The sequence below is a fragment of the Sphaerodactylus townsendi genome, linkage group LG15 (genome assembly GCF_021028975.2).
Source record: "Sphaerodactylus townsendi isolate TG3544 linkage group LG15, MPM_Stown_v2.3, whole genome shotgun sequence".
Classification (NCBI taxonomy): domain Eukaryota; kingdom Metazoa; phylum Chordata; class Lepidosauria; order Squamata; family Sphaerodactylidae; genus Sphaerodactylus; species Sphaerodactylus townsendi.
This window is the reverse complement of record NC_059439.1, coordinates 39,428,717-39,447,185: the sequence shown is the minus strand read 5'-3', so window position 1 is coordinate 39,447,185 and position 18,469 is coordinate 39,428,717. Positions and strand designations below refer to the sequence as shown.

Below are 18,469 nucleotides of genomic sequence, written 5' to 3'. Positions count from 1 at the left end.
GGCAAGGCGTGCCACGGAGCCCAGGCAGGCACTTCCTCCTTCTCCTTCCAAGAGCCTTCCAGGCCCCGACTGCAAAGCGTCAGCCTCTCTGCCCTGGGAGGAAGCCACAGAAGGGGCTCCAAACCACATTGGAGGGCAAACCAACTGTCCGTCAACTGGTTTTGGACATTCCCAGAAGTGTGGGGTGTTGGCTGGGGTAAGAGTAGCTTGGGAGGGGAGGAAGTTCAGTGGAGATGTCGCTCTGGGACGTCAGTTCCTCCTAGGCTCTATGGTACACTACCGAGTCTGCACGCTAAAGCTCACCTTCCCTCAAAGGAAGAATAAGAAGAGTTTGGATTTATACCCCCCTTTCTCTCCTGTAGCAGACTCAAAGGGGCTTACAATCTCCTTGCCCTTTCCCCCTCACAACAAACACCCTGTGAGGTGGGTGGGGCTGAGAGAGCTCCGAGAAGCCGTGACTAGCCCAAGGTCACCCAGCTGGCATGTGTGGGAGTGCACAGGCTAATCTGAATTCCTCAGATAAGCCTCCACAGCTCAGGCGGCAGAGCTGGGAATCAAACCCGGTTCCTCCAGATTAGATACATGAGCTCTTAACCTCCTACGCCACTGCTGCTCTCTTGTAGTTTAATTCTAGCACTACTCTCTGGCCAATCCTGGGGACCACTGCACAGGCAATTGTGCAGCCTGACATACTACTAGAGTACACAAAAGGGCCTGGGGGACACCCTGCGGGGGTTGGAGGCAGCTGGCTCTCTTGCCAGAAAGAGTTAACCTGAGGGGAGCACATGGGAGGGGGAGGGGAGCCACTGTTTGGGGTGCGAACAGCAGCTGCGCCTTTTGCAGGGGGCCCAACGCAGGCATTGGGTCGGGGCAGACGGTGACCTCTTTTGCCAACGCTTCCACCAGCCGATCACTGGTTGGTGTGCCCTCAGGACCCAGGCCTTGCTTCAGGTTCGCTCAGTGGACCAAATACCTTTTTAAAAGGAGCATGCAGCCAGGCTGTCTCTCTCTCTCTCTCTCTCTCTCACACACACACACACACACACACCCCTCTCTCTCCCTGGGTGTTTTGGTGCAAACACTGGAGTGCTTACTACTAAATTGCAGTTCGTTGCCAGTTTTCGGACCCCAAGGGTAAATCTTTGCCGCAACCTCTTGGCCCCAGAAGAAGCCCCGACATGTGAGCGAGCGCGGAGGAAAGAGCAACGGACCCAAAAAGACACACACACGGGAGAGATCTTAAAGACAGCTTTTCATATAGATCTTTCCAAACATTTCCAGTGCAACAAACTTATGTGCCTGTGTATGTTTCATATATATATATAATTTGTGTGTATATAGATATACATATATATCTTTAAAAACGTAGTCCACACTTTTCTCTTTGAAAATATAAATTCCAGTCTTGGTTCAGGGAACACCCCACCCCCCCTTTTACTTCCGGGTGGGGGATGGAGACCAGAGATTACAAAAAGAAGCCCCAGGTCACAGGAAAGGAAGGGGCCATTACCTTAGACAAGAGTCCCAAGTCCCAGAGTCAAACCAGGGAAACAAAGGGAAGGCATGGGGACGGAAGGAAGAACGCAGCAAACTAAAGCAGCCCCCGCCCCATTTCCTTAGGAGAGCCCCAATTAAGTGCTCCAAGCCCCCAACATTTAATCAGGACGTCTGCACCTGCTTCCGATCAAGTAAAATGGTTACCCGAAGAGGAATCACAGATTTTGTGAAATCACAGGACAAGCTCGGCTGCGAAGCGTCACCACCTCAGCTCCTGACAACCGTTCGTGCGGAGGAGGGCCCCCCGGGGGGTGGGGTGGGGGTCCTCTGGTGAGATGGGAGGCGTGGACTATGGCAGGAGGCAACAGCCAAGTACTAGCCATGGCCGAGGGGAAAAGAAAGAGCAACGAGGTGGGCAGGAGGCAGAGGTCACTGCAATCTCATGCTCCGCGCACTTACAAATTCTGCCCAGAGGCGGGAGCTGGGCAGGGCACTCCAGTCGCAACGCCGGCCAGCCAACCCCTTCCCCACGGGCCAAGGAGCTGGAGAACACAAGACAGGGGTTTCCCGGGGCAGCCACAGGGACCACCGAGCCCTGCAAGAGTAGCCATGCAGAGCTCAGGCCCCGCTCCGAATATTATTATTATTCCTTCCCTTTGGCATGCAGGGGTGCTGCAAAGACTCCTGTGGCAAACCAGCTGCTCCAGTCCCTTTTCAGTTAGTGCAACTGGTGAAAGAAACGAGAGGAGGGGGAGGATGGGTAAAGGTAGAGCCCCCTCCCCAGCCCTGTAGAGTCTGAGGCTTATTCTTGCTCCATAGGCAGAGCCTGGACGCCTCTCCCTAAGGACCCACACGGTGGCGTTCACTGGGGCAGGACAGCTGGGAAGCAGAGAAGCGTCCTGCAAGAGGCCGAGCGGAAAAATGAACTTTGGCCCTTGGCAACGCAGCAGTGCCGAGAGCAAGGGCTGCTGGGAGAGGGGAAAGGGGGCGGCGAACAGGGAGGTCTGAGACTGCAGCAGCCTCGAGAGAGTTCCCTTTTCCCAGCATGCACTGCTACACAGCAATGGCCTCACCTTGACACCCGGCCCCAGCATAAACTGCAGAGTTCTCCCCCTCCCCCTTAAAGTGCTTGTCTGAGCCCGTCACTTCCCTGCCTGCCACCTTTCTCCCAGCATGCATTACTGCCGGATTCCCAGCAAGACCCATCATGCGCTGTTCTGAGCCAGGCCCTCTCTAGAACAGCCAGTAGATACAGCAGCTCCTCACCCGCCCGCTGGCCAGGCAGAGACAGCAACAGACAGAAAGAGGCAAAGGCCGCCTGGCAGGACGCGCTCCTATGTACAGAGGCAGGGACAGTGTGGGGCAGTCTTCCAGCATCGGTGGCTGCCAGCGCTATAAGAAAGGGTTGGTGGGAGGGTGTTTCCCCAGAACAAAGGGGATGGGTGGTGCTGTGGTCATCGGGGTCTGCGAGGGAGAGACAGAAGAGCTGGTGAGTGGCAGGAGAAGAAGAAGAAGAAGAGTTTGGATTTATATCCCCCCTTTCTCTCCTGTAGGAGACTCAAAGGGGCTTACAATCTCCTTGACCTCCCCCCTCACAACAAACACCCTGTGAGGTGGGTGGGGCTGAGAGAGCTCCGAGAAGCTGTGACTAGCCCAAGGTCACCCAGCTGGCGTGTGTGGGAGTGCACAGGCTAATCTGAATTCCCCAGATAAGCCTCCACAGCTCAGGCGGCAGAGCTGGGAATCAAACCCGGTTCCTCCAGATTAGATACACGAGCTCTTAACCTCCTACGCCACTGCTGCTCCTGTCCCAGGAGACTGGGACACTCTGACACCAACAAAGCCCCGGAGAAGCTGCGAGAGGCCGAGAACACACACGTGCAGGTGCTGAGGGCAGGGAAAGGGTCTTGGGACTATTCTCCACCCTGGGCAGGGGGTGGGGCACGCCTCACAGAAGGACGGTAGTTGTCAGGCTGGGTTAAATGGGACCCACCTCCCTCTCCCTCCACACACACACCTCCCACAACCTCTCTCACCCACCGGAGGGGCCTTACCACAAACGGGTTGGTTGAAATGCTCGCTGGCTGTCCGAGGGGCCTCTGTCCAGCTTTGGCTATAGGAAATCCACCGAAGGGGGACCCTGCAGCAAGCGGGAAAGCCAAGCGAGAGGACGCCGAGCTGTGAGGGGGAAGTCACCTGCCTCCACCCTCCTCCCTCTCACGCAGAGGGCCGGGAGGCCACGCCAGAGAGCTCTGCCCAAGGAAGTTCTGATGAAGAGTCAGACTGGCAGGGAAGGGCCCGGGGGCTTTGCCCTCCGCCACGGGGCCCACCCATCCCAGGACCTCCTGGCGCTTGTGTGGGACGTGAGCCCCCGGGAGGACTCGCCCACTGAGCAGCCAAGAGGCCCCTCTGACAGCCAGGGACAAGAAAGGCGAGGGCAAGGACTCAGCAGGCCCAAGCGCCCCTGCCCCCCACCTCCCCCCAAGGTCCACTCACCCCCACTCTGCTGCTCCCCCACCAACGCCTGTGGGTGGAAGTGCTGCTGCTGCTGCTGCAAGGGAGACGCAAAGATGCCGGAAAGGGGGGAGGCGGAGAAGCTGCTGGGGGAGCCCACCATGAAGGCGCCTGCAAGGAGAGAGCCAGAAGGAAGCCCTGGAATCCACCCACCGCCGAGGCCAACTCTGTGCTCCTTGCCCAGGTGACACCAGAGAGCTGTCGGGTTGGACAGCAGGAGCCCCGACTCTCCCGGGAGGCCACCGGCAGCACCTGTGCGGCTGCCATACTGCTGGACTGAGAGCTGAGAAACCCCCGTTCCCGCACTTTCAGCCATGCGTGTTTTCATCCACGCCCACGTAGGCCCACCACGGCCACTGGGGCAGCAGGTGAAGGATCTTTGCAGAGGCTGAGGGGGCTGCCTCTCATGAAACCAGCCCCCCCCCCCCCACAACAACTCCAGATGACTCTGCTCTGCTCTCTCTAACCCCCTTAGAGGGAACGAAAGTGGGAAGGGGCTGGCGGGGTCTTACCTGGGGCCAAGCCGTTGGTTTGGAAAGGGTTAGTCGAAGGCAGCGTGGGCTGGGAGATGGCGGATGTCGCGAAGGGGTTGGTGCAGGCTGGAAGGGAAAAGGACAGGTAGCAGAAGGACAGGCAGGCGAGCCAGCGAGCGAAGGAGCGGCTGCCAAAAGGGGGAGGCAGGAAGACACTTACCGCCGTAGGCAGCAGCCGGGCTGGGTGGAGGCAGGAGAGGAGACTGGCTCAGGGCGCCGAAGGCACTGCTGCCGAAGGAAGAGAGGAGCTCAGCACACAGGGCTCCGCTGGCCACTCCCTGGGCTCCAGAGCGCCTGGCCTCTCCCGCCAGAGCACGGGGGGGGGGGGGGTCCTGCGGCTACTCATCCGGCCTCCCCCTCCCCCACCCGACAGCACTACAGCGGACAGCCTTTGGAGGTGCTGCAGAAAGGCCCCGAGACCCGCAGCACCGGACAGCGAGCGGAGGAGGAGACTGAAGGCGCAGCCACACTGACCGCAACAGGGGGCCTCTTGTGCGCCTACGATGGCCAACTGCAGGTGTCCACTACGGCTCTCGAGAGGGGGGCCGCAGCAGAAGGTTGGTTCGCAGCCCAATGGGAGGCCTTGTGTGAGGAGGAGGAGCATAGCTCAGGGGCAGAGCCACTGACAGCAGACCCTTACCCAAAGGAAACTGAATACCTGCTTGGGACTCCTCCCACTCTGAAAGTCCCGCCCATTTCTGGAATGCTCACTCCTGGCTGGCTGGCAGGCGACACAGGGAATCCACCCATGTGGGTGCCACCTATAAGGGAGACAAGGAGCATGGTACAGTGGGGCGCCTGACGGAGGAGGCAACTTCTGTCACCTCTGGGATCAAAAGGGGTCTGCAACCGGCGGCTCTCCAGATGTTCATGGACTACAATTCCCATCAGCCCCTGCCAGCATGGCCAACTGTAGTCCATGAACATCTGGAGAGCAGCCGGTTGCAGACCCCTGGAATAAAGTGGAACACACACACCCCCGAGAACCCAGCAACTCCGACCTAGAAGCCAAGCAATCCAAGTTTCCTCCCTCCATGCTAAGAGTTGCCCACCAGCTCCAGCAGCCCAAAATTGCCCACCAAAGTTGGCACCAAAGTTGCCCACCAGCCCCACCAGCCCACAAAGAAGCAGGAAGCGTTACCGGCTGCCATGTGGTGGCCCTGGAAAGGACTCTGGCTAGAGGTCAGTGGGTCTCCAAAGGCTGCAGGGCTTCCGCCAAAGGCATCAAAAGGGGCGAAGGTGGCACGGGCTGGCACCTGGCCTGAGAGAACAACAGGCTGGAGACACAGCCCAGAAGGGGGGGGAGGGAGGGAGGAACGACCCACCGTGGGAAATGAGAACAGCAGCCCCTCAAGGGTGCCACACAGCGTTTTCGAGGGAAGAGCGCGACTGCCACACACACTCCCCACAAAGACAGGGCTTCACTCACCCCCGAAGGCAGGGAAGGCGGGAAAGGCCGGGCCAGAATGAGGGGCTGCAAAGGGGTCCCCCCCAATGTCGGCGAGAAGGTCCATGCTGGCTTTCTTGGCTGGCTGAAGGCCTTGTGGGTGCGGCCTGTCTGCAGACTGGAAGATAAAAGTTCATCAGCCTGAATTGCCAGAAATCCCATTCCTACCGGTTCACCTCCTCCTCCTCCTCCATGGCTGAGCTGGGGGACAGATGCTGGCAAGCATCTGGGTCGTCTCTTGAGGCAAACGGTTCTTCTTTAAGTTCCCATTCTGCTTGGCAAACGGGGGGGAAATCAGCCACAAAAGAGGGGCCCAAGTGAAGAAGGGAGGACCACGAGGTGGGTTTTGCGAAGAGAGAGCCTGCTGAGAGAACAGCGACTGCCGCTCTCAGGGGAGAGGGCCAACCTATCTAGGCCAGCAGCCTAGAGCAGGGGTGGCCAACCTATGGCACTCCAGATGTTCATGGACTACAATTCCCATCGGTCCCTGCCAGCATGGCCAATTGGACTACATTTCCCATCAGCATGGCCAATTGGACTACAATTCTTATCAGTTCATGGACTACATTTCCCATCAGCCCCTGCCAGCATGGCCAATTGGACTACATTTCTCATCAGAATGGCCAATTGGACTACAATTCTTATCAGTTCATGGACTGCAATTTCCATCAGCCCCTGCCAGCATGGCCAATTGGACTACATTTCCCATCAGCATGGCCAATTGTACCACAATTCTTATCAGTTCATGGACTACATTTCCCATCAGCCCCTGTCAGCATGGCCAATTGGACTACATTTCCCATCAGCACGGCCAATAGTACTACAATTCTTATCAGTTAATGGACTACAATTCCCATCAGCCCCTGTCAGCATGGCCAATTGGACTACATTTCCCATCAGCACGGCCAATTGGACTACAATTCTTATCAGTTCATGGACTACAATTCCCATCAGCCCCTGTCAGAATGGCCATGCTGGCAGGGACTGATGGGAATTGTAGTCCATGAGCATCATAACGCCACCTTCACCCCGAGGGTCCCCTGTGACAAAAGGCAACCCCCTCAGCCACCTGTCTGAACCTGCACCCAGGAATTCTTCATTACTGGGCAGCCAGGAGCTAGCGCAATAGAAGGCCTTCGAAACGGAAGTGGGCTGCCGCGTTCTGCAGGGAAGACCAGTGGAATGACACCCCAGTCCTGTTCCCAGGAGCCGAGTCAGAGAGGCAGCCCCACTCACCACGGCTCCAGAGGAGGTCAAGGCAGGCAGCAGGAGCCACGAAAGGAAGTCAGGACTCTGCCACAGGGACAGGATAACCCTCACAGGGTCAACAGCTAGCAGGCTCAGGCAGCTGGCTTGAAGGCAGCGCGTCTCCTGGCCACAAGCACCGCCCCCCCTTTTTTTACTTGGTCACGGCTGACATAAACCTCATGTGAGATGATGGCACCAGGAAAGCCCCACTTATCTGTCCCCCCGAGAGTGATGCGCAGCAGCTCCAACCTGGGCAGGCTTGATGGCTGCAGCCACTGGCCCCGAGTCCCCCAGGAGCGTCTTGGCCTCTGAGGTGGAGCTCTGGGCAGCGAGAGAAGACAAGCTTTTGCCCGGCTCCGGCGTGACGTACCTGCGGGTGAAACCAGAGGGGAGGATCAGCCACCCGGCACAGCCTCCCAGAGCGGCCGTCCCTCCCTCCTGTTGCCACCGGAAACAAGCTGGGACAGATAAGCAAATGGTTCCCAGCCTGCCATACTCTGTGCCAATCAATCCACCTCCAGGCCAGAATTCAGAGCCCCTGGCAACAAGAGGACTTCAACCCTCCTGCGGCTCCTCCCCTCCCACCCCTCACCATCGCTTCTTCTCGTATTTCTCCTGCAGAAACTCCTTCAGCTTCTGAGGGTCCTGGGAATCCGGGAGCAGAGATGTCCGCGAGTCAAAAGAGCCCAGCCAGATCTTCCGACAGGCCTTGGGAAGGGGGCGGAGTCAGAGCAGGACCTGGCAGGTCAGGGGTCAGAGCAGGCGCAGCCCCCCCCCTCTCAGCCACACTCCCCAGCCACTGCCCAGGGTCACAGGCGGGCAGGCAGGCTCCAGCCTCCAACTCACCTGGTTCCCCCGGGACCGGAGGAACTGCACCTCGCTCTCTGTGAAGGTTGTCATGGAGATGGATTTCACTCGGTGAGGGGGGTTCAAGCCACGGCTGCAGCGGGATGAGAAAAAGGCACCGGCTGTTTAGAAACGCTGGAAGGAAGCCACGTCTCAGCAGCCTGGAAGGGAACGGGAACCAGGACTCCCGAGTTCAAGGAACCACGTGTCCAGCTGAGGACTGGTGCCAGGTCTCCCTGTAGGAGTGGAGGAGGCAGGATCACCCAAGAAGGGGCACCAGCCCTCAGGACACAGGCCTGGATGCTGGCCCCCCTCCTCCTCCGGCCAGGCTTCCACTGGCTGAGCGATGCTCCTTAGAACTGCTGAGGCACCATTTCCTGATTCTCAACAGTAAATTATTCTAAGGATAACATGAAATATTCAGAAAATCATTCATGCAGCCGCTAGCCTCATATGTGGACGACCCACTCGGGGATTCAGCCAGACTGGGGGGCAGCGAGGAGCCAGGACACGAAACCTCGCTGTGAGACACCTGAAGCTCTACGTCATGGGGGCTGGCAGGTGCCAGAGCTAGGTGCAAGGGCTCCCTTGGGTTGCAGGCGAGACACATGTGGGGCTATCTGCTGAAAACTCGTCAGGCCCTGCCTTTGACTCAGCCTGCCCAGCAGGCACCCTGCCCTGACAGGGTGGCATTTTGCAAGCAACTCTGTTTTTCCCAGTAAAAGCAAGGGAGGAAGCCCAAGGCACGCACGCAACACAGTATTGATATCTTATGCTCAAACGGGCCTTGGGAGATTGATCAAGCAGTTCAGTTCTTATTACAAAAGCAACTTTTCAAAAGTTAACTAGGATCAAACTAAGGTGAAGGTATTTAGCCGAAGAGAAAATGAAAGGGAAGAAATACGTCCCAGCGTCTGTCTTTAGGTATTTGGGGGTTGTATTCCAGCGGCTAGTCTCCTGCGCAGTCCACAAGGTTTGCCGAAAGAATGCTGGAAAGGCTATTTCTCCCCACCGCCCCAATCAACGGTTTGCCTCCATCACCCTTTGGGCAGGCCGGGGTCCTCGTGCCGTCCCGGAGCTATTAAGCTTGCTTGGTACCTCTGCACACACCCCTTTGTGTAGTCTGCTCCACTACGTGAGAACCGGCCACTCACCGCTTGGGCAGACAGGGGCAGCCTCGGAGCACAGCCCCCCCCCGTCCCCCCCCCCCATTTCAGTCTGCCTGAGAGCCATGGCTCCGGCTACATTTCGAAGAGAAGCATTTCAGTGAACTTGCAGACAATCAAATGAACATCTGCAGTAGGAACGGATGGAAGATTTCTGTGGCTGCATCCTAGTCAAGCAAGCAGGGACCCCCCCCCCCCCGCAGGGGCAGTCAGCTGGGGAGGGGGGCCTGCTTTCAGCGGCAGCTTCTCCCACACAAGCTCCGTCCTGCAAGGGCCTGTCAGGGGTGGGTGCTCCTCTGCGGTCCAGGCCTGGGCGCTCATGCAGCTGTTGGGACTGAGCAAAGCCGGGCTCAGGTGCTCCTAAAGCCGAAGTCCTGGGAGGAGGTCTTTGGAGCAGGGGTCTGCAACCTGGCAGGGGCCGATGGGAATTGTAGTCCATGAACATCTGGAGAGCCACAGGTTGCAGACCCCTGATCGCAGGAGACGCTTCCTGGGCTTCGGCTGAACTGCGGACCATCAGGGGAAGTCCCGGAGAGCCTCCATGGCCAGAGGCAGCGCGGGACGCCCCCCTCCCCCCGCCTGGGTTGTCTGATCCTGCACTGCGAGGCGCTCGCGGGGGCTGACCTTGGCCGCTCTCCCCCCCACCCCCGTGTAGCTGCTGCCTGTACAGGCGGGGGGGCGCATGGGGGGCGGTCCTTCGCGTGATGGCCCCGCCCCCAGGGGCGCCTTAGCCCCGCCCCCCGGCCCGGCCCGCACTCACAGCGCCCCCGAGCAGCCGGTGCAGACGAAGCTGCCGAGGGTGATGTCGACGTAGGTGACGCCGCGCTGGCCGCACTCGAAGCAGAGCCGGTTGGCGGGCTCGGCGCCCACCAGCTCCCTGACGCGGCGGGACCAGACCTCCGCCTCCGAGTCCCGCGGGGACCCCGGCTTCCTCGCGCCGGACCCGGCGGCCGCCATCGACCCCAACCCTCGCCCCTCAGCGCTCGGCGGCACTGCGCATGCGCCCGCCGCCGCCGCCGCCGCCGCCGCCCCCCGCGCGTGACGCACGCTCGCCTCGACCTGCAGCCCCCCTCGCCCGCACCGCGCATGCTCCGCCCTGGGGCGCCGGGGCCGTCAAAGGGAGGGCGGAGGGAGGGAGGGAGGGGGCTCTGCGGATCACGTGGTCCGGCGCGCGACCTGAGCACGCCCGCAGCCCCCCCCCCCGCTCAGAAGAAGAAGAGGAACAAGAAGGGGACATTGGAAAGGCCGTGGCCATGAGGTCGCTCTGAGTGGGAAAGGACCCCTCTGGTGTCTTCTGTGGGGCTGGGCTTGCTGGAGCCATGAGCATGTTTTGACGCCCCCCACCCCCACCCCCTTCTCCGGTTCCTCCAGCACAACATTCACACCGAGGCCCTCGTTTGCCGGGCCGCATCCCACCAGCTCAGCCAAATCAGCCCCCAGGGGTCGGGAGAGCCGACCCCTTTCCCGCCCCCCCCCCACCATGCCCCCCCCCAGCCTGCCCTCGTTAGAACGATGGCAATGGCCATTAAACGACCGCAATCGTTATAGCGATGGCCATGGTCGTTCTAACGAGGGCAGGCTCAGAGGGGCGTGGCCCCAGGGGGGCCCGGGAAAGGGGTCGGCTCTCTCGATCTCTGGGGGGCTGATTCGGCTGAGCTGCTGCAGTTTATCGGAACGAGGTGGGGGGGTTCCCCCAGCCAGGGCAGGTGTGGTGGAAGTTAGGAGTGAAAACCGGTGTGCTTGAGAGGGGGATCTGTGGGAGGGGGGGTGTCGTCCCAGAGTCCAGCCCTTGTGGGGGGGGGCTGCTGCCGGTGTGCCGTTTTGGGAAGCTGCTGGGTGGTTGGGGGGAGTTCTGGTCCCGGGAAAGGGAGGCATGCGTGGGGCTGGAGACCCCAGCAGGGGGCGACAAAGACCAGGGCTGCAAAGCCCTTGGAGTAAGAGGCCAGATCCACCAGGGGGCAGCAGCGCTTCCTCTTCTTTTCCTGAGCTCGGCAGCGTCATTATATCGACCCTTCCTGTCGTTATAACGACCTGGGACATCGTCATAACGACATCGGACGTTGTTATTACATCAGATGTCGTTATAACGACGTCCCATGTCGTTATGACGACATGTGAAATGTGATGTCGTTATAACAACATGTGATAGGTGATGTCGTTATAACGACAGGAAGGGTCGATATAACGACGCGGGGCGGGGAGGGGCTGCTTCCGGCGGTGCCCTTTCTGCAGGAACTTCTGCTGCTGGAGGATCGTCGTTTTTAGTCAGTTTTCAGTCAGGGGGGTGATCTGGGGTGTCTGTTCTTTGAGGCAGCCAGGCTGTGCTTCTGAACCAAAGAGGAAGGTCTTTCCGTGTGTGCATTCATGTGGCAGCAATCTATAGGAATAAAATCACATCTGGGATTATTATAACTCTGTTACTCCTCTTTGGAAATGGCCACATACGGTTCTTTGTGTAGCTCAACGACATGGGGAGAAAACACAGGGTTTTTTTCATCCAATGCAACTGTGGCGACTAAATTTTAGAAATGCTTTAAATAAATGAATTAATAAAAGAAACGTCCACCTCTTCTGGGCTCCTGCAAGAGGCACGGGCATTCTTCTCATAACCACCAATCCATTCAAATGTGCCAGCATACTGTAGTGGTTGTCAGACTAGTATCTGGAAGACCCAGATTCGAATCCCCACTTGTGCTAGGGCATCTCGCTGGGTAACCTTGGGCCAGTCACATTCTCGCGCCCTGGCCTACCTCACAAGGTTGTCGTGAAGGCAAAACAGAGGACAGGAGAGCGATGAATACTGTTTTGGGTCCCCATTGGGAAGAAAAGTGGGATATAAATGAATTAAATTAAACTCTCCATCCCGTCTTTCACGCTGCAAGTCAGAAATAGACACGGGGACAGTGACTCACCTGTAATTGAGGGGGGGGGATGAAAGGCATCATAACGTGCTTTGAAAGTGACACTTTCCAACCTCCTCCCTCCGTTATGGCCCAGTTCACAGACAGGGAGCCTGGCCGGTGGGGTAAGGGGAGGCGGAGCTGAGGTTGGAACCGTCACCCTGGGCGCAACCTCTGCGCGTGTTTTGCTTCTCAGTCCTGGCCAGGGAAATGGTGTCAGAGTTGTCCTGGCATCTGTATCTATGGCACACAAATTAAACCCAGCATCGTGATGGGGAAGGTGGGCAACCGGAGGCGAGCCTGCAGTCTGAAAGGGAGGGGATTTCTTTCGTGAAACTGTGTGCCGCCTTCTTTCTCCCCTGGCGTTCTAGCTTTCTGCTTGCAGAGTGTGTTTTTGTTTTGTCAACAGCAAAGCAATATTCAAAACCGGGATCCTCTGCCTGTAATCCGAAACCCATTTTCCCACTTTGAGGCTCTGCTGCCACACGTGAACCAGGCTGCACTGCTCCAAGCTGGAAGGAGATCATGTTTTTAATATTTCCCAAGGAAAACAACCCCCCAAAGAGATAATTTTAATCCAGCAGGGGATAAACAGTGGTGGCCAACCTATGGCGCTCCAGATGTTCATGGACGGCAATTTCCAATTGGCCATGCTGGCAGGGGCTGATGGGAATTGTAGTCCATGAACATCTGGATCGCCATAGGTTGGCCACCCCTGGACTAGGATAACTCTGTCTCTGATGTGCTTTCACTTAATGACATCCCTTCAAGTATCTAAACACGGCTATCATCATGTCGCCTCTTAACCTTCTCTTCAGAAGAAGAAGAGAAGAGTTTGGATTTATATCCCCCCTTTCTCTCCTGCGGGAGACTCAAAGGGGCTTACAATCTCCTTGCCCTTCCCCCCTCACAACAAACCCCCTGTGAGGTGGGTAGGGAGCTGAGGAGAGGAGACTCCGAGAAGCTAGCCAGACCCTAGCCCAGGGGTAGGGAACCTGCAGGCTCTCCAGAATGCTCAGGAACTACAATTCCCCATCAGCCCTACCAGCAGCATGGCCAATTGGCCATGCTGACGAAAAACTTGATGGGAGTGTAGTTCCCTGGAGGCTATCTGGAGAAGCTTGCGGGTTCAGACTACCCCTGGACTAACAGGTGGGAGTGTACAGGCTAATCTGAACTCCCCAGATAAGCCTCCACAGCTCAGGTGGCAGAGCTGGGAATCAAACCCGGTTCCTCCAGATTAGATACACAAGCTCTTAGCCTCCTACGCCACTGCTGCTCCTAGTTCACCAAACTAAACAGAGGCCATTCGCATAGCACACAGATCCTGGGTCCATCTTGTCCTCCACTGACTGGATGCTGTGGAAGGTCCACAAGTAGAGTATTTATACCCCCCAGCACTAGAATCTCTGGGTAAACAGCCTCTGGCCTGGAGAATCATAAGAACATGGGAAGGAGCCAGCTGGATCAGACCAGAGTCCCATCCCCAGCCAACACTCTACTTACTGCCCCTGGAACAACTTTAGAGACTCACCATGCAGGAGGTGAAAGCAAGGGCCTTAAGAACATAAGAAAGAGCCTGCTGGATCAGACCAGAGTCCATCTTGTCCAGCACTCTGCTACTTGCAGTGGCCCACCAGGTGCCTTTGGGAGCTCACAGGCAGGAGGTGAAAGCAATAGCCTTAAGAACATAAAAACGAGCCTGCTGGATCAGACCAGAGTCCATCTAGTCCCAGCTCTGCTACTACTTGAGTAGCCCTGGAGTGCCTTTGGGGAGCTCACAGGCAGAGGGCTGAAAGCAATGTACTTAAGAACATAAGAGCCCAGCCTGCTGGATCAGGGCCGGAGTCCCACATCTTAATCCCAGCACTCTGCTACTTGCAGTGGCCCTGGAGTGCCTTTGGGAGCTCACTGGAGGGAGTGGCTGTGTACTTAAGAACATAAGAAAGAGCCTGCTGGATCAGACCAGAGTCCATCTTGTCCAGCACTCTGCTACTCGCAGTGGCCCACCAGGTGCCTTTGGGAGCTCACAGGCAGGAGGTGAAAGCAATGGCCTTAAGAACATAAGAAGAAACCTGCTGGATCCAGACCAGGAGTCCCATCTAGTCCAGCTCTCTGCACTGCTACATGGTGAGCCACCAGGTGCCCTTTGGGGAGCTCACAGGCAGAGGTGAAAGCAATGGCCTTAAGAACATAAAAGACTAGCCTGCTGGATCAGACCAGAGTCCATCTAGTCCAGCTCTCTACTACCTAGTAGTGGCCCACCAGGTGCCTTTGGGAGCTCACCCGACGGGAGGTGAAAACAATGGCCTTAAGAACATGGGTAGCCTGCTGGATCAGACCAGAGTCCATGTGCGTCCAGCTCTGCTACTTGGTGGCCCACTGAGTGCCTTTGGGAGCTCACAGGCAGAGGTGAAAGCAATGGCCCTTAAAAGAGCATAGAACAAACCAGCTGGATCAGACCAGAGTCCATCTAGTCCAGCTCTCTGCTACTGCTTGGTGGCCCACCAGGTGCCTTTGGAGACTCACCTGCAGGAGAGGTGAAAGCAATGGCAGAGCATAAGAACAAGCCAGCTGGATCAGACCAGAGTCCATCTGAATCCCAGCTCTCTGCTACTCGCAGTGGCCCACCAGGTGCCTTTGGGGAGCTCACCGGCAGGAGGTAGAAAGCAATGGCCTTAAAGAACATAAGAACTAGCCTGCTGGATGAAGACCAGAGTCCATCTAGTCCAGCTCTCTGCTGCTACCACGCAGTGGCCTGGGTGCCTTTGGGAGCTCACAGGCAGGGTGAAAGCAATGGCCTTAGAGCATAAGAACAAGCCAATGGATCAGACCAGGTCCCATCTAGTCCAGCTCTGCACTGCGGTGGCCCACCAGGTGCCTTTAGAAACTCACCTGCAGGAGGTGAGAAACAGCCTTAAGAGCATAAGAACAAGCCAGCTGGATCAGACCAGAGTCCATCTAGTCCAGCACTCTGCTACTCGCAGTGGCCCACCAGGGTGCCTTTGGGAGCTCACATGCAGGAGGTGAAAGCAATGGCCTTAAGAGCATAAGAACAAGCCAGCTGGATCAGACCAGAGTCCATCTAGTCAGCTCTGCTGCACTGCTTATTGAAGCCCACCAGGTGCAGGAGCTCACAGGCAGGAGGTGAAACAGCCAGCCTTAAGAACAGAACTAGCCTGCTGGACCAGACCAGAGTCCATCCAGTCCAGCTCTCTGCTACTTAAGTAGTGGCCCACCAAGGTGCCTTTAGAGGGCTCACCCGGCCAGGAGGTGAAAGCGTGGCCTTAAGAACTTATAAGAACTAGCCTGCTGGATCAGACCAGAGTCCATCTAGTCCAGCTCTCTGCTACTCGCAGTGGCCCACAAGGTGCCTTTGGGAGCTCACAGGCAGGAGGTGAAAGCAATGGCATTAAGAACATAAGAACAAGCCTGCTGGATCAGACCAGAGTCCATCTTGTCCAGCACTCTGCTACTCGCAGTGGCCCACCAGGTGCCTTTGGGAGCTCACAGGCAGGAGGTGAAAGCAATGGCCTTAAGAACATAAGAAAGAGCCTGCTGGATCAGACCAGAGTCCATCTTGTCCAGCTCTCTGCTACTCGCAGTGGCCCACCAGGTGCCTTTGGGAGCTCATGTGCAGGAGGTGAAAGCAAGGGCCTTAAGAACATAAGAACAAGCCTGCTGGATCAAACCAGAGTCCATCTAGTCCAGCTCTCTGCTACTCGCAGTGGCCCACCAGGTGCCTTTGGGAGCTCACATGCAGGAGGTGAAAGCAATGGCCTGCTTCTGCTGCTCCTGAGCACCTGGTCTGCTAAGGCATTTGCAATCTCAGATCAAGGAGGATCAAGGTCGGGAGCCATAGATAGACCTCTCCATTTCATCTTCATGACTAGTAGCTGCTGACAGACCTTTGCTTCATGAATTTGACTGGACCGCTTTGGAAGCCAGGTCCGCTTGCTGCCAATATCACTATATTCTGCAGAGGCTTTTTTCACACAAGTCTCTGAAAATGTTTGTGAAACGTTTTCAGGCCGCCCCCCCGCCCCATTTGTTCACACTCACCCCCTTTAAATGCTTCTCTGCTGCCGTTTTGTGCTTATTCCATTATTTTTAAAACTTCTCCTAAGATTCAGTGCTTCAAAGCGTCGTGCGGCAATTCTTCATAGATACCATCCCCCAAATTAATTTTAATGAAACCCTGACAAAAATAGGCGAGAAGAGGAACTCAGAAAACGACACTGAGGAGGAAGTCCGCGAAATGCAGAGGCCTGGGAAACGTCTTAAAGAGATCGCACAGCAAGTGAAAACGTTTTGGAAACAGTTTCGGAAAAAGAATCTCTAAAATCAGTGATGCGTTTAAAAAGTTTTCCAGGCTGGAAATAAAACATTTTGGGTTAAAACCGTTGCGGAACTCCTCGGAGGAATCGTTTTATTTCCTGCCTCAAAACATTTTATTTTGGTTGTGTGGAAAAGTTCTGCAGGCCAGTCCCAGGGTCAGAGGGCAAAGAAGACTGCAAAGAAGTAAGTACTGTGCTTCAAGAGCGCTTGCAGCATATTAAGGCCATGCCAAAGAGAAAAGCCCCTCCTGGCAAAAGAGGGCAGCTGCGCAGCACTTTGGGGGTTGCTCTAGAGCAGGAGGCATCTGAGTGCTTTGCAGGCCTTGTGACCCCGAGCATGTGGGCAGCGGGTGGCACAGGCTAAGCTTCTTAGGTGGGCAGGCAGGGTTGCAAAGCTGTGGATGACGATGTCTGAAAGCCAGCCTTGTTGTTGGGTTTGTTTGTGTGTGTGTGCACATGCGCGTGCTGGGGAATGATTCTGACTCTGAACTTTTAAACAGCCTTGTGCGCGAGACAGATCTTTTGTTTCTCATTTAATTAAAAATACTGGCTGTTTACTGCTTCTTAATAACAAAAAGGAGGTAGGTGGAACAGGGACGGTGTACTTAGCACTTCAGTTTGCAGCAAATAAATGTTTCACCCCCAGACCCTGAGGAAAGTGACAGCAATCGCGGCTACCAACGCAGGTGCCCTGCCACCCTATCTGCCCCTATATAACCTGACACCCCCTACACGTATATGCAGAGCAGTGTTCTTGCAAACTTGTCATAGATATGCCCTCTGAACGTGTTTTGGGCATGTGCTCCTCCCCCCCCCCCCAATTTCGTTGTCCTTCTGGAGTTCTCCTTCTGCACTGCTTACCACGAATATTTCCCTGCACATCTTTGTACGTCTGCCTGACAATTTTGCAGGCCACACAGGTAGGGTTCAGAACGGAGCTCCCAGCTATGAAACTGGGGAAAGGGCTGCTGTTTGCAACTCACCAGCTTTCGGTAGGGTAAAAGCCTTTCCAGATTTTTACTGAAAGAAGAGAAGGAGATGAGAATTCAGTCCAGTTCTGTGTCTGTTTCCCAAACATTTGTTCTTTTTTTCAGAGCTCCTTCTTATATGCCCAAGGAGCCGCCAATTATCACTTTAGGGAAGGGATTTTCCTGCAGGTCAGATTGGCCCAAGGATCCGGGAGAGGTTTTTTAACTTTCTTCTGGGCATACAGCAGGCATTGCTGGGAGACGGAGGGCCAGCTGTGAATGCCCTACATTATGGAGAAGGTTCAACTAGAGCCATGGTGGCGAACCTTTGGCACTCCAGATGATATGGACTACAATTCCCATCATCCCCTGCCAGCATGACCAATTGGCCATGCTGGCGGGGGGCTGTCTTAACAATCCACTATCATCTGGAGATATAAAGTCACTCCCTGGGCTAAACATGGAGTGTCGAAACTTGCTGACCCCTCAGATGTTATGGACCACAGTTCCCATCAGCCCCTGCCAGCATGACCAATTGGCCATGCTGGCAGTGACAAATCCCATATCATCTGGAGATATAAGTCGCCTCCATAATTTCAAACATGGAGTGTCAAACTTACGACCCTCAGATGTTATAGTTCGGACCTGTCATCCCCTGCCAGCATCATAACATGTTTGACACCTGTGAACTAGAGCAATCCCTTGAGGTCCCTTCCAGCTCTATGGTTTTATGCCCCTCTGGCTCATCCTGGTTGCTTTGTCAAAGGTAGTTATGAGCCATCTGAGGTGGGAATGTATCTCTTTATATACTCGCAGTAGTGGCGAACTTATGGCACTCCAGATGTTCATGGACTACAATTCCCATCAGCCCCAATTGGCCACGCTGGCAGGGGCTGATGGGGTGAATCCTGGGCTCTGGAAGTCTCCTAAATTTGTAATCCATGAGCTCCTGAGTCTCCTGGAACTACCACCATGTAATGAGACCATATTCCCACAGTACATTTGAAAGTGGC

At 56.2% G+C, this 18,469-nt stretch overlaps 1 protein-coding gene across 2 annotated transcripts; it reads right to left on the bottom strand.

Annotated features, from left to right (window-relative positions):
- Positions 1-1,235: 1,235 nt before the first annotated feature.
- AGFG2 (ArfGAP with FG repeats 2) lies at positions 1,236-10,234 on the bottom strand. 2 transcript variants are annotated; one of them, XM_048516968.1, is made up of 12 exons: positions 10,012-10,234; positions 8,086-8,179; positions 7,832-7,947; positions 7,489-7,609; positions 5,974-6,109; positions 5,686-5,805; positions 5,203-5,305; positions 4,705-4,772; positions 4,524-4,610; positions 3,994-4,122; positions 3,552-3,637; positions 1,236-2,961 (listed from the first exon to the last, which is right to left on the bottom strand). In XM_048516968.1, the coding sequence occupies exons 1-12, from the start codon at positions 10,206-10,208 to the stop codon at positions 2,890-2,892; spliced, it is 1,329 nt and encodes a 442-aa protein (XP_048372925.1). In that variant the 5' UTR covers positions 10,209-10,234; the 3' UTR covers positions 1,236-2,889. The 2 variants fall into 2 exon arrangements, with proteins under 2 accessions (XP_048372925.1, XP_048372926.1); XM_048516969.1 differs by having other exon boundaries at positions 4,705-4,769.
- Positions 10,235-18,469: the final 8,235 nt, after the last annotated feature.

What these genes read in the sequence shown, in the direction of transcription:
- AGFG2 (XM_048516968.1), bottom strand. Translation starts at nt 10,208, where the DNA reads ATGGCGGCCGCCGGGTCCGGCGCGAGGAAGCCGGGGTCCCCGCGGGAC. An exon ending in AAATACGAGAAGAAGCGATG is followed by an intron (nt 7,610 to 7,831) that starts GTGAGGGGTGGG and finishes TTTCACCCGCAG; the next exon opens with GTACGTCACGCCGGAGCCGG. An exon ending in CAGCCATCAAGCCTGCCCAG is followed by an intron (nt 6,110 to 7,488) that starts GTTGGAGCTGCT and finishes TTTATCTTCCAG; the next exon opens with TCTGCAGACAGGCCGCACCC.